General features: G+C 42.8%; 1 protein-coding gene across 1 annotated transcript in view; it reads left to right on the forward strand.

The window, feature by feature from the left end:
* The window catches only part of HHAT (hedgehog acyltransferase), a 257631-nt gene that overhangs the window by 205541 nt on the left and 36131 nt on the right, over positions 1–15959 (forward strand). The window contains exon 11 of the mRNA XM_040985615.1: positions 7082–7226. Coding sequence (XP_040841549.1) covers positions 7082–7226 — 145 coding nt within the window. The remainder of the gene's footprint in view (positions 1–7081; positions 7227–15959) is intronic.

A 15959-nucleotide genomic window follows, 5' to 3' on the forward strand; every position in this document is an offset into this window, starting at 1 on the left:
GGTTAAGCCACTGCTTGCAACCCTTGCATCCCATGTTACAGCACTGGTTCATCTAGGCTGCTGTGCTTTGCAGCTCTCTGCTAATGCACCTGCGAAAGCAGCTGAGGATGGCCAGCTGCCTGGACTTCTGCCAGGAAGATCTGAATGGAATTCCTGGCTCTTGGCTTAAGCCAAACCCAGCCCTAACCCTTGGGGCCATTTAGAGTGTGAACTAGCAGGTGGAAGATTTTCATTCACCCCCTTCCCCACCTTCTGCCTCTCAGTCACTAAAAGCTTGAAGAACTAGTTTGTGAAAGATTACACTGTTAACTGCTTAACTCTTCCTGGTAGGATAGACAGGTCTTGTGTTTTGTTTACATTTTCACACTCTTACGGCACTGTAGTGTGTCTGATGAATGGTTACTGGGAAAGGTGAGCCTTTTGTGCTCACCCTCAAGGTCATGCTTATTCTAACATTTCTTCGCTTAGAATTTGTAAACACTAATTACTCTATATGAGGATTTAGCATCTTGGGCCTATTTCCTGTTTCTCCTCCTAATACAGTATGAACTCTGTTGTTTGGCTAATTCAATGCTCTCTGTGTGTGTTATTGTTACCATGGTGAGTGTGGCTCATTATCAAACCAGTTAGTACAAGGGGTCTTCAAGGTGTTTATGGAAAAATATGTATTGCAAAGAGAATGTTTATAAATCTTAATAATTTCTGCACCAAAATGAACTTTTAATTCCACTTGCAGAAATGTTTTGAAGTGCCTTTGTATACTAACATTTCTCTTGTATAACTCTGCATTCATTCTGGTTAACTCTTGCCTTGTGTTTTTTTTTGTTTATTTGTTTGTTTGGTCAATTTACTATCACCACTCCTTTACAAAAATCTCTAGAACTGAAAAAGTCCTTCAGGTGGTGTTTCCCACATGGTTATGTTTCTGGTAAGCTGTGAATGCTCTGCTTTTCTTAGTCTCTCTTAAACACAACCATCCTCCATTCCCACCTGGGTTGCTGTTTGCTACATCTGCTCTTCAGCTGTGGTCCTGAAACATTCCTTCTCTCTGCCGTGCTGTTGCTTCTTGTGCACCAGGTCTTGTTCCTTCCCACCCTTGATTTAGTGAAGCACATCCTTCAGTTGCTTTCTTAAGGAATTAAGGATGCATAATTTTGAGTATTTCCATGTATGTTTTATCTTGCCTTCACACTTGATTGAAAGTAATTTGGGAAAACTGTTTTTAAAGATAAGTTTTCTAGTTTTTAGTTCACTGCTGAGAAATTTCATTATGGACTTTTGTTTGCACCAATTTTGTTTTCTTAGAAATTTTCATGAGATCTCTTGGGTACTCTGAAATTTCACTGTACATTTTGTCCCTGGTGCAGCTGATCCTTGAAAAATACTGTCTGGGTGGAGTAGAAGAGAAATCCAACAGTTTCTATGTTTGTGAGTCAGACTTTTCAACAGTCTCCCTGTTTCTTTTCACCCTCTCTGCAGCACGTGGTGCCACTATACCTGAGCCTTAGGAGATTTTGGTAGGAGTGACTTTTTTTTCTTGTTGATATTTAGTGTTCGGGTATACCAGATCTTCTAAGTCCTCCATGGATTACCTGGTATGAATGAAGTGCCTTTTGCTGACTTGCTATTTTCTTCTATTGCTTGTCCACGGTTATTATCTTTTTAAGAGTTTTCTCTGCTTTTAATGGGGTTCGTGAAGGGAACAGAGGTGGTTAACCAAACGCCCCTGGAAGAGTGTCCTGTGTTATCACTTGGTAGATCTTTTTTGGAATGTTTGACTGTTTCTCAGTGTTGCATTTTTTAAATATCTGGATGACTTAAAAGGCAGTCCTTGTCCTAAGTTGTTGCTGTTGAAAAGAGTGTAGTTTAGGCCATGAGCTGCCGTGTCCTATGTGTGTTTATAGTTCTGTAGTACCTCAGTGTTGCCTTGGGAGAGAGGCCCCCAGTACACTGAACAGCTATAATGTAGCGTGATGGCCATAAGCCATCCGTCTTTTCACCTGTATGGCTTTTGAGTCCTTATGCTTAGGGAAAGTTGCAGATCTGAATCCATTTAGTGGAAAGATTCCAAAATTATTTTTAAAAAACTTCCTTTTTTCTTATAAAGGCATTTATGACATTTAATCTAAGTGGTTTTTTTTTTAATTGGAAAGATAGATTTTCAGAGAAAAGGAGGCACAGTGAGAAAGATCTTCTGTCTGCTGCTTCATTCCCCAAATGACCACAATGGCTGGAGCTGAGCTAATCTGAAGCTAGGAGCTATAAGATTATTCCAGCTCTCCTACCTGGATACAGGGTCCCAAAAGTTTGCAACATCCTCCACTGCTTTCTCAGCTCCTAGGCAGAGAGCTGGATCAGAAGTGGAGCAGTCAGGACATGAACTGGCACCCATATAAGACTCCTGCACTTAATAGGTAGAGAATTGACCAGTTGAGCTATCACACCAGCTCCAAACTTATAATCTTTTAAATATGTAGATAAGACCCAAGGTCTTGTAGGTAATCATTCTTCAGCAAATGTACCTTTTCCCTTCCTTCTAAAAGGAAACCTAAGTTATTCATTTGTAGTGTAGTATTCATTTCCTTACTACTCTGTATAAGTACATGAATATTCTAAAATCTCCTCTTCATTTATTGTGAAGATGTTACGATGATACTTTATATTCTTTGTTCTGTTAGATGTCATATCTTTTGGGAGATAGGCTGAATCTTACTTAGCTATGAATACTGGTATTTTTCAAAATGTCAATGTCATTGTAAGCTAGTTGTTCTTGGAAATAGTAAGCTCCTGAAACTGACACTGCTGAGTATCTAGCAACCATTCTTAGAACACATGTAAGAGCACACATTTCTGTACCTGACACCACAGAGGCAAAGATTATGAAAATTCCAGTCCAGAGGGAGAGAATACTTTGCGTCACAGATGTAGTTTGAATGAAGATGTAGAACTGGTGAAATGTGTGAGTCCCTTCTCTGTACTTACTAGTTTATAGTACCTGGTATCAGTTAAGCTCTCTGCTCTTCAACTTTCCTTATTTTAAAATACAGATTTTTTAAAAAATATATGCTTTATAGGTAATACTCCCACATAGTGAATTTTTTGTATCACAAATTGTAGTTAGCTCAAAAATGTAGGTTGATGTTATCTGTTCCAGAAACTGAAAAAACGTAGGTGGTTGCTGCTGCCAAGGACTTGTTTATCAAATACTAACCATGAGCTGGCTAGCTGAAAAGCCTAACTTGCCCTGGACAACACAATGTAAAGGTAGAAATCCAGAGTATGAACCCAAGTTGAGCTGCTCCAAAGGCAGTTGTTTCCTGAGCTGCTGTGCTGTGGTTTGAAGAGAGGAGGAGGAGGGCATTCTGAGTAGAGAGAATCTCTGTGCAGAGGTGCAGGGATATGAAGCGCAGGCCATGTGTATGGGGAGCTAGTGGAGCTGTGGCACCAGTAAACAAGGCCAAGTTCTCTGGCCTGGGTTGTTTGGGAGCTGCATCCCTGCTGCTGTCCAGCTTGGTGAGAGAGGATGGTACCACATACTGCAGGTTCAGGGAAAAGATCAAAGTTTAAAATCCAGCTTATTGTTTCTTCTTAAATGCATGTTGCTTTACACCACAGTCAAGTCAAGAAATCCTAAATCAAACCATAATAAATCAGGGACTGTACACTTGATAAAACAAAGGAGCTGTTATTTTCTTGATGTTTTCATGTTTTCATTTGGGCTGTTTATAGATGAATGGAACTTTAAGGAACTCAGGAGATTCTGTAACTTATTGGGGGGGTGGTGAAATAGGTATGGATGTTAGTTACTGAACACACACACACAGGTTTTTTGCATGGGTTAGTGGGCCCTCTTCCATACTTAAGGAATTTATTGTTTTTATAGGAAGGAAAGCTGGTAGAACACATTTATTGTTGTTGTTGTTGTTGTTTTATTATGGAAAGGAAGATTTACAGAGAGAAGAGAAAGGGAGAGAGATCTTCCGTTTCACTCCCCAGTGACTGCAACAACCAAAGCTGAACCAATCTGAAGCCAAGGAGTGTCTTCTGGGGCTGCGGCATCCCGAGGACTTGAGCCATCCTCTGCTACCTTTCCAGGCCATAAGCAAGGAGCTGGATGTGAAGTGGAGTATCCAGGACTCTACCTGACATCCATATAGGATGTCGGCATTTGCAGCTGGGGAATTAACCTGTTGAACCATTATGCTGGTCCCAAGAACACAGATTTCTAACTGAAAATGGTCCACATGTTTTGGGCAATAGCCAGGGGAACAGTGTGCTAGTGGTTGATATAGAGGAGCGCCAGGGGGACCTTGGAATGACATTGAGATCTGAATCTTCCTGACCTTGATTGCTCCCCTCTGGCCAGCCCTCTTTAGACTCCTGTCTGCTGCCAGCGTGGTGTGCACTCCTCGCTTGCCATCCCCGCTCTTTGCCACCCTCCTCTCTTCTCATGTTCATCTCCTCTTACTGTCCTGTTAGCATTTTTATTAGAAAATGAAAAACTTCAGTGATTATGGGGAAGAGCTGTGTCCAACTGCTCAAACCCACCCAGTTTCTATTTTTAGCTTCTCTTCCACTTAAAAATACACAGTCTCGGGCCTCCCTTGCCAAGTCTTTGTCACAGTTGCCAGCAACCATTTCCCCACAGCCATTTACCCCCAAAAGATATCCAGCTTGTCCCTCTCCTCCCTGTTGTACAATTCTCCCCCTGCAGCTCCTCTGTGGATGAGTGAGGGGCCCACAAAGTTTGGGCCCTCCCACCTCACTTCAGACCCAGATCTGCCCACCCTCACCTCCATGCCCTGGCTGGTGTGCTCCAACCAATCTCATGACTTTCAAGGACATATAATAACTGGAAAAGATGGAGACGGCAGGAATAAACAGAAACTGAGGATACCTCCCAGGAGATACAGACTCATCTGATGGAAGTGTAGTTTGGCTATAAGATTTAGTCCCTCTCTGTGTAGGAGACAGGGTCTTGGGGGAACTTTAAAGCCATTGCTAGACTGCTGTATATGTTCCCTGTCCTGTCTGATCCTCTGTCAGAGACCAAGGTCTCAGAGGGATTAGAAGGCTACCTCAGCTGTGCGTGATGGTAGGACAGCCTGATTGATTGGGCTTGGAATAGAAGTGACAAAGTGATTCACGGAATCTCTTAGAAAACAAGTCATTGTGGCTTAGCAGTCTAAACTACCATTTGCAAGGTCCATCCCCAATATCAGAGTGCTGATTCAAGTCCCAGCTTCTCCACCTCCTAATAATGCATCCTGGGAGGCAGTAGATGATGGCTCAGGTCCTTGGGCATCTGTCACCCGTGTGAGAGACCAGGGTGGAGTCCTGAGCTCCTGGCTTCAGCCTCTGGCTATTGTGAGCATCTGGGAAGTGAACTAGAGGATTGAAGATCTTGCTCTCTCTCTCTCTCTGTCTCTCTCTGTTTCTCTCTATCTATCAGCCTTTCAAATAGATGGAAAATAAGTATTGAAAGAAAAAAAAGAAGTCCAATATGTTATTTGTGACTCCTGTACCGGGAGAAAAGTATTGAGACACAGTTATGCCAATTATGATGATTCATATTTATTTGATTTATTATTCTGGATTCTTTCTTTCCCTTCTCCTAACTGCCTCCAGAGTCATTGCTAATTGAGTCAATTATACCCAGAGAATATCTTCCCCTGCTTTAAAATGCAGATACAGGGATGAATGTCTCCTGGTCTCAAAGGGAAAGAATGCTGAATAACAAGCCTGCTTTGGCCCCAATTCACTCTCATTAGCCGTTTGCACACCAGGTCGTTATCACATATCTGTTCCTCTCTTGTGTTCCTCCCTGTGCATGCTGGTGGCCTCTTAGAGCAGGGGCAGGGTCGAGGGGAGAACAGAGGCCATCTTGTCTACAACCCTCTGAGTAGGGACATAACAGCATTGCTGGAGAGCTTTCCAGAATAATCTTGTCCTTGAAGTCTGCTCAGTGTCTACTGTGCTGTGTACATGTGAAGAAGGGGAGGAGTCTGGAATTTGTTTTCCTGCATTTAGGACACTGGCCAGGGTTTACAGTGTGGCCACCAGTGACCCACAGCAGGCTGAGTGGAGTCTGTGTCATTCAATCCTTCCAACTTGACATGAGTGGCACAGGCTGCTGCCATTGGGTCCTTCAGAATTCTCTGTGTAATGGGAACCTGATGGAAATAAGGACACCTGCAACCCTAGAGGTATGTCCACTTCTGGATGTTCTAGAAGGATCTTCAACCCCTGCCCTCTTTTCTCCCTGTCTTCAGATTGGGCCAAAGTATTTGTCAAGAACCCCATGGTATTGCATGCCTGGCTATGGTGCTCTACCTGGCTGTCATTCCAAATCTGCAGTCACAGAGGAGAGTCCCCAAGGCCATGCACCTTTCACTCTGAGGGTCCCTAGAGCCCTCAGCTATCAGGACTAAGGGCTTTGTTGGCTTTATGAAATCGCCAAATATATTAAAAGTGGAAAACATGGTGCATTGATGAGCGGGAATGGAGGAGCAGCATTTTGGACCATGCTGAAGAGTGTCCTCCTGGCTCTGGAGACTCGGGCCTTATGACACACCACTGTGCTCTAGTGTTGCTGTGTGCTGTCCACATTGTGTGTTCAGCAGTGGGCTGTTCCAGCTTTGCTGTTTGCTTATTGTGGGCCTCTTCCTGGGTGGCTTCCCAGGGTCAAGCCAACTGGCTCAAAGATCATTCTGATCTGGACCTGGACAAGTGGAGCTGTCTATTTTGTTTTCATAGAGAGCAGTTGCAAGTTCTTGCCCCTTTAGAGTTCAATGCAGAGATCCCATGGAGGCCTCGCCCCTGTGGATCAAGGAGGGCTCCTCATTCATTAAGCCAGCTTGCTTGCTTGTGTTCACTGTCAAGGGGGAGCCTATTGTGGCGGGAGGAAGTGGCAGCTCTGAGGTCTGTACTTATTTGCTCAGACTAGAGTGGGCAATGCTGCAGGGCTAGGCCTTTGGAGAGCTGCTTAAATAATGAGCTGGTTTAGTTGGTGACAAGGTCACCTCTGAACCCTGTTTCTTCTACCTAATCTCAGACAACACTTTTACCCTGTTCCCCACAGGCCCGACACCTCTCCCCTCAAGCTCGCCGCCGAGTCCATGCTGCCCTGGCCTCTTGCTCCACTTCCATGCTCATCCTGTTCAACCTGGTATTTCTTGGGGGTAATCAAGTTGGGAAAACCTACTGGAATAGGATCTTCATACAAGGTACGTGGCCTGATAGTACTGTTTTAAGTTGATGTCTTATTTTTCATGTGTGGTGTTGATAATGGAGATGGGATTTGTGCGAGTCATTTGTTGCTGGATACCTGATAAATGACCTACAAGAGTACCAACCAGCAATAGACTGCCAAGGTTAGCTATGACTTTGAGTGTTCCCTATGTTTGAGGTACCACATACCTGCCATGTGCGATACTTATTTAACATCACAGCACCTTATCCCAGCTTTTCCAAATTCTGCATTCCTTATACCTAGCTGTGGGCATGGTGTGTGTGTTTGTTATAGCTCTTGATTTTACTTTTTAAATATTTGTTTATTTGAAAGTCATAATGACAGAAGAAGAACCAGAAAGAGGGAGAACTCTTCCTTCTGATGGTTCACTCACCAGCATTAAGCCATAATAGCTGGGCTTGGCTGGGCTGGGCAAGGCTGAAGCCAGGAGCCAGAAGCTCCCCACTTAGGTCTCCCACTTAGGTGATAGGGACTGAAGTACCTGAATCATAATCTGTTGCTTCCTAGACGTGTTAGCAGTGGCTGAGTCAGAATCAGGATAGCTTAGACTTGAACCAGCACTTTTTTAAGGTGATGTAGGCATCCCAAGTAACAGTTTAATCTTTTGTACTGAAACACCTGCCATAGCTTTTGGTTTTGTATATTTTTGTCTAAACACTACGTTATGTATATTATGTGGGTCATCTCAAAGTCCACAGGAGAGCTACACCTGCAGCAGACACAATGCTAGTATGTGGGAACACTGAAAACATTATTGCATGAATAATTGATCATCATTTGTTGGTGAACATCGGCCTTTTTATTCTTGGATAAAGTGAGTGTTGTATCATGTTCTTAAGAGAAATGGAAGATTTGGAGTTAACTGCAGTGTGCATGGCTGTAGCCACCTCACTTTTTAAAATTATGTTTTAAAAGAAAAATTCCTGTTTTTCTGATTAGCAACATGATCTTGTCCTTCAGTTTTGAGAGATTTTGCTAGGCATTGTGGGCTGTTGTCTCCACATCTGTGTCTCCAAGGAGCCAAGAACATGTTCCCTGAAGCTCTTTTCACACCAGAAAAGGCCCCAACACAACTGCAGGATTTCACAGGCAGGTCATGGGTCTCAACCATGCAAGCTTGAGCGAGCCAGGCTTCCAGGAGACAGAGATCCCTGCTCCACTTCAGTCTCATCACTAAAATCGCCCTTTTGATTTTATTTTCTAAAAGAGATTTTTTCACTGGTTATTCCTGAAAAGACCATGTGCATTTCAAGTGGAGGGTGAACTTCAATATGTGTGGAGGTTGGTGCTCAGAAAATCTAAAGATGGGTGACAATATCTCCCACTCATCTCACCTCCCACCAAAGAACTTAGTACAGTGTTGAAAACATTGTGAGTCGGGGTGATGCTGGCTCAAAGGTAGCTTGTTTCTGCAATGACAAGGCTCCAATTCTTGCTTCAGTTATCCAAACATTTAATGTCTGCTGCTTGTAAGGCCCCGAGAAAAGAGGAGTGTAAAAAAGAAAAGCATATGGAAATGTGGGAGCCAAATGTAGAAATAAAAATGTGATAGCAGACTTAGCATGACATGTGTATAAGAGACTTACAGAGCTCACGAGATGGAGTGGTGGCTGCCTTTCTGTAGGAGTGGGCTGCAAGGTGGATTGGAGTCATCATGAGGAATTCATCAGGTGTACAGAAGGCAGGTGCACTGCGGGAATGAATAGTGGTTGCTTAGTTAGAAACTCTAAAGCTTCAGTGAGTTTTTGCCGTAGAAATCTCTCCGTCTCAGAATTCATTCTCTTTTGCATGTGGAAGGAAGCAGTGTTTCAGATGAAGGTAACTGGGTAGATCCCAGCAGTCTGTGCTCAGGAACTCCTGAGGTGGGTGTGGGCCTTCTTCTGAGGTTTTTGGACCACTGTGTCACTTGTCCTCTGCTGTGGATCTTTGTCCCCGAATGACTACTGTCTTGGAGAAAAGTGAATGCCACATGATGCCACATCTCCCATTGTGAGACCACTGGATTTCATTTCATAGTAATTTATTTAACCTGAAAGCAGATTCATATGCATATTTATATTTTTGGTACAAAAGTGATCACTTAGTCTCAGGAATGTTTCCTGAGACTGTGCTGGGAATGTTCATACATTAGCTTCCTAAAATAAAATCTAGGAAATTTAACTTCTGGAATTCATCTGGCCCCAGAGCCTTCAGAGAAAAAATGGTTGCCTATATGGAGAGACTTCAAAAAGTTCATGGAAAAATGAAATTCAAAAGTTGAGTCTTGGGGTTGCATTTATGATACCATAGGTCAAGCTGCTACTTAGGACATCATCATCCTGTACTGGAGCAGCAATTCAAGTCCAATACTACTCCTCTTCTGATCCAGCTCCATGCTAGTGCATCTGGAAAAGCAGCAGAAGATGGATTAGGTACTTGATCCCCCTCTCACTGCCTTTGGGAGACCAGGATGGAGTTCTGGGTTCCTGGCTTTGGCCTGGACCAGTCCCAGCCATTGTGAAAGTGAGCCAATAAATGGAGATCTCTGTTTCTCTTCCTCTCTATCTTTTCTTTTTGCCCTCTGTATCACTTTGCCTTTCAAATAAATCTTTAAATTTTATTCTAGTGTGAAAAATAATGAAAAAATATACATAATATATATTTTCCATAAACATTTTAAAGACCTCATATATCAAAAGATTTCACTTCATAATGAACTTAATTTTTATTTTTAAAAATGCATTTGAAGGGCAGATAGAGATGACATAAGCATCCACCTGTTGGTTTACTCTTTGCAGGCCTTCAGATACTGGGAATGGACTGGATCTGTAACCAAGGGCCAGAAATTCAATCCAGATCTCTAATGTGGATGGCAGATTCCCAACACTTGAGCCATCACTGCTGCTTTCTAGGGTCTTCATTAGCAGGAAGCTGGAGTCAGGAGCCAGATATGGAATCCCAATACTCCTATGTGGAATGTGGATGTCTGAACTGGCATCCTAGCAGGTGGGCCAAATGCCTGCCTCTAAACATATCCTGTAAAAATTTTCATTTATGTATTTATTTTATATATGGGTTGATAGGGAAGGAAGGTGAGAGGAGAGCAGAGAATAGGAAGGATGATTTCTCACATGCTGGTTCATTTGCCAAGTTTCACAACAGCTGAGGGTGGGCCAGGCCAACTCCAGGATCCTGGAAATCAGTCTGGTTCATCATCCATGGAGGAGGGAGGGACCCCAGTACTTGAGCCATCACTTGATACCTTCCTGAGTGTGCTAACTGGAAGCACTTTTACATGTGTAGCTGCTAATGAAAGGACCAAGACCCACAACCCCAGGTTCTCTTCCTTTGACTTTGTTGTCAGTTCCTGTTGCTTCAACACAGAGCGAATTGCAATGAAGTGAGTGAGGAAACAAAACTGTGAAGAATGAATCATGTTTCAACTCAGTGTCTACAATTAAAGGTTTTGTAGAAAGATGACCCCCACTTTCTGAGTCTGTTGCTATGACAGAGGCAAGGTACTGGGCTGCCTCTCTCCGAGTGCTGGAACATAAGAAAAGGAGCAGACATGTGTCAGGGAGGAGGGAGGGATGAGGGGAGGTTTGCATATGCCTCATGGCTAATAAGGTGGAGGTACGTGGGTGTCTTAGACAATACAGCCTCCCTAATTCTCAGGGAAACTTTTTTTGTCATCCCTGATGTTCCTGGAAGCATCTCCTTGATTGGCCTAAGGCAGTCATCATCAGATCACTATCCTGAGTGCATTGAATGTAGCTGCCTGTTGGCCTTAAGCGACAATGTTTATTTGGTAGCTTCTGTAAAAATTGTGGTCTCTGTGAGTGATATGACTCTGTATATCGTGCCCTTCCCCTTATGCAATACCCCTATTCCAGTGTCCAGCAGAAAAGGTATTGTCAGCAACAATGCAAGTGAAGGGCTAGAAGCACAGAGCAGCAGACCTAGGGCTCTGGGGTGCTGCATGCACAAAGCATTTTGTCAACACATATTACCTCTGCCACTGAATTCCACAGAGAATAAGGAATCTTTGGTTTTGCTCTTTTTTACTGTTCAAATTTACTTCAAGCTGCTTGGGGAATATGGATGTGTAGGCCTGCAAATGTATGAGTCAGTGAGTCTGAGATGGACACAGTCAGGGTCCACATGGCCCACAGCTGAAGGGGCTCCACTTTGTTATGCTCTGTGGAGACAAGTGCAAGTTGGTCCTAACTTGGTTTTGGCCCTCAAAAGTATTTCCTGATGGAAGGAGCTTTTTCATATCTACTTTTAAATCTACAAGATTGAAGCATAAGTTGATTTCATCAATACAGTGACTGTTGCTCTGTAATTCAAAGATAGCAGTGTGCTGTGACTGCACACCTGCAAGGTCAGTCATGATGACACCCTTGGTCTCAGCATCCCTGCCCTGCTGTCTCCATGCATCTGTAACTGCATGGGGTTAGGACAGAACTGGGGGAGATGGACTTACATCGGGGTCCCTGACCCAGAGAGGACTGAGGGCCTTGTGTTCATCAGGTGCAGGGATGATATTCTTTGTGAAGTTTACTTTTCTTCCTGGGCTATGTTTCATTATGTTCCAATGGAACCAAAATGCTTTCCAAGAGGTGGGGTCCTGGATTATGCACCTAGGCTTTTGTAGCTTTTCAGAGGGGTGGCGGAGACTTGACATTCACCATCAACTCTTCGTTTCACACACACAACATCTATGTACTAGCACATGACCATGCATGCCTGTGTTTTCTTCCATATTGTGTGATATGGTTTGGCCAACCTCTCCTCAACACCCAGCTCCTGGAGTGTCCTAATACTGGAACCAAGAGAATTTGGTCCTTTTCTCTCTAGACTGCAGTGAAGAAAGAACTAGTAGTTTCCGTATGCAGGTCAGAACCTTTATATTCCCATATTTGCTTGCTATTTCTAGCTGATGGAGAAGAAAGTATATTTTCTCCCTGATTATTAACTTGTCTGGGAAGTTTATTTGTCCACTGATTCCAATGGCTCTGGACAGGTATTTTATTTAAAGCTGAAGCAGGTCATAACACTGCAAATTCTGGAGGACTGTGGCTAAACAAAAATCCATTCTCTTCACATCTTCTTGAATTCTTGTGGTGAAAAATTTCATGTCTGGTGAGAGAGGGCAGAGGAAAGGTGTCAGTGTCTGAAGCCATGCTTTCTGAGTTCTTCATTTCACCACCTACACTGATCCCTGCCTTTAAATGGAGTTACTGCTGTGCCCTGCATTCTTCTCCACAGGATCCTTTGAAAGTTCTAGACCAGTTTGGGGAGCAGGAACTTCCCACCCATTGGTCTAGTGGTGTGGTTGATGTGTATGTGTAAATGAAGCACGCATGATTTTATCCATGGCTGTATATTCCTTCATTTCTGGCTTGGGATTCTCAAGACTTGTGGAGGTCTTTGTTTCTTCTAAGCCTGATGATCACTGTGGTGACCAGGACATCTATTTTTCATCTTAGGGCAAGTTACCAGTGTACTTCAGGCATGTTAATCTCAGGATACACTTAAATAGCAGAATGATGGACTTAATGACTGTTTATGAAGGACTCTACTCTTGCAATAATATAAGAGAAATCAGTTGGGAGGAGGGGATTTGAGGAACGGGGAACGGAAATCCCAGAGCCTATGAAACTGTATCATAAAATAATAAAATTAATTAATTTTTAAAAAAGCTAACAGGCTTTCTAAAACATCTACAAAGTATTTTGAATCAGAGTGTGTTGAAACCTCATTTTCTCTGGGGTTATGTGAAACTTTTTCCTGCTAATTAGGCGTTTCCATAATTTATTTTGAAAAGAGTTACGTGGGCTGTGGGAATATTTTAGTGTCTTTAAATAGAAAATTAGAATAGCTTAGACACTGTTGACCAAATACAAATGAAATACTTTTGTATTTTTACAGTTTATGGGCATGTAATATTTGAAGTCTCATCATCTGTTCTTATTATGGGTCTCTCATTAGCCCATAACTGACCTGTCTCTCCCACCATCCCCTGCCCCGGCATACATATGTGTACTGATATGGGACTGGTGGCTGAAGACAGAAGGAAGTCTGAAATGGAAACCCTACTTTCAATTCTATCCAGTGTACCAGTGACCAGAGAATCCCTTCTATCAGTCTGTCTCTCCAAATCACTATTGAACATTATTTAAACATCTTAAAATATACATATCAAGAAATTCACCTATATGTACAGCTATATTTCCATCATCTGGTCACATTCATAACCAACACCCAGAGGAAGACCAAAGTATTACTATCACGCCAAAATTTTTCACTATTCCCTTCTCTCCATTTCCTTTTTTTTTCAAACACATGAAGATGAATATATTGTTCAACTGATTTGGTTTGATGAAGCATTATTTAGAACTGTGTGGCAAATGATATGTTCATGTAATTTTTATATTCTGTGTTTATATTAACTACCACAACTAAGAGGTGTGATACTTGTCTTTTTGGTTGTGGTTTATTTCACTTAGCATTGTGTTCTCTAGTTGCATCCATTTCCTTGCAAATATTGGGATTTCATTCTTTTTTATACCTAAATAATTCAACATCCTGTGTGTATACCACGTTTCCTTTATCCATTCATCAGTTGTTGGACATCTAGGTTAATTTTAGCTCTCAACCCTCGTGAATTGAGCTGCGACAAACATGGGAGTGGAGGTAACTCTTTCATATGCTGATTTGATTTTCTTTGGACATATTCATTCCCAAGAGAGTTTCTCTTCAGATTGTATAAATCTTTTAAAAATGGTACAAATCAGGAATACTTTAAAAGCACTCAATATTTTTGTAAACACAAGGATATATCTAGTATGATTCAGAGGCATCAGGTGTCTCCCTCGGAAGGAAATCTTTAGCAAGATCTGTTGTTAAATTTCTTTTTTCAGGTGCTCTGGGCACTGATCAATGACTTGAGTTATTTTATAACCACTATAACAGACTGTGACAAATTTGACAGTTTAGGATGATATTGCGCTTATTCCTTTATGGTTCAGGAGGCCAGAAGTCTAAAATGAGTCTCCAGAAATCACATCAAGGTGTTGGTGGCTAGTTCCTTCTGGAGGCTCACAGGGAAAAAAATATTTCTCTGCCATTTCCAACCTTACAGAGGCTGTCTTCCTTTGCCCCCTGACATCTGGGCTCCATCTTCAAAGCCACAGTGTCATATCTACAAAACTTGTTCTCCCTGCTCCCCTGCTTCCATCATCACTTCTCCTTCTGTCTTACTCTGGCTCCTTCCGTGTCTCTATTTAGAAAAACCCTTGTGATTATATTGATTTCACCAAGAAAAAACTCATAACATCTCAGAACTGATCCACTACTACTTCTGCAGCACTCTTTTGACCAAAGTCTGCCAAAAACATTCCCTCTCCTGATAGAGAGTGCTGAAGTCATGTTGAGAAGGATGTGTTGATAAAGCCAGGAGCAAAGGGCATAATCACACCTTTTTTTAAGACCATTATTTCCACATTGTTGTTTTTTTTCCTGTATCTGGAGTAAAGGGGGAGACAAAGGGAGAAGCCCCACCCAGTCTCCCACCCATCCCAGGTCCCCGATGTGGGACATGCTCTGAGGGTCTTGCTCAAGTGGTTTTGATAGTTCAACAGTTATGGATTGCTGCCAATCTCACTATTCCAAGCACAATAATGTCGCTGCAGAATCCACTGATTGACATAGTTCACCTTAGAGTCTCCGTTTGCCCAATTTTTCACTGGGCATAATCACAGTTTGCAGGCTGTTATCAGTGGTGTGTTCAGAGGGGACAGAAGAGGTGGCCCCACACATGTCCTTGTCACCAGTCACCAGGCATAGGTGATCCCCATGAACTTCGAGAGGTAAGGGAGTGACATTGGCCTATTTTGTTCTCTCTCTCCTTACCTTCTACTCTTCTTGCCTTCTTCCTTGCTTTGCCCCTTGGTAGAGGCTTTCTCTGTCTCCCATGGGACTATTAGATTCCTTCGTTGTTTTAGTTGAGTTGATCTGCGGGCTCAATGTTATCTAGAGCAGTGATGTTGTCGGTGTTCTTGCCTCTGTGTGAGCTATTCATACAGATGAGGCATGAGGCATTAGGACATTCAGGCTGATCTGGCTTAAAGTGACCTGCTTGGCTGTGATCCAGGCTGACCAGGTGAAGTTCTACATAGGTTGTGAAGGCCAGCCAATAACCACATATGCTCTGGCTTCCTTTTGCAAAGATATTTACTCCTGTCATGAAACCTTTCCCAAGTCCTCTAACAGATTATAATTTAGTGTTCCTTAGTAGTAATGGTAGCACTTATTTTTAAAAACTCTTCATTGTTTGTTAATTTCCTTGAGGCTGGGATTGTGACATAACAGGTAGAGCTGCTGCCTGTGATGCATAGAAGCTTCAGTTTGTGTCTGGACTGCTCCACTTCTGATCTAGCTCTCTGCTAATGGCTTGAGGAAACCAGTGGAGGCTGGTCCATGGGTTTGAGCCCCTGCAACCCAAGTGGAAAACCCAGATAGAGCTCCTGGCTTCAGCCTGGCCATTGCAGGCAGGTAGAAATGAGTCAGCAGATGGAAGATTCTCTCTCTCTCTGACTTGGAAATAAATCCTTTTGAAAAAGAGATGTTCCCACTTAGTTGATCTCAATAGCTTTATGAGACAGCTTGCTCAGACATCATCAATGTGAGGCTCAGAGAGGCCAGGAAACCTGTTCAGAAAAAT

Source organism: Ochotona curzoniae, unplaced genomic scaffold, assembly GCF_017591425.1.
Source record: "Ochotona curzoniae isolate NIBS_2020 unplaced genomic scaffold, NIBS_Ocur_1.0 contig_430, whole genome shotgun sequence".
Lineage (NCBI taxonomy): Eukaryota > Metazoa > Chordata > Mammalia > Lagomorpha > Ochotonidae > Ochotona > Ochotona curzoniae.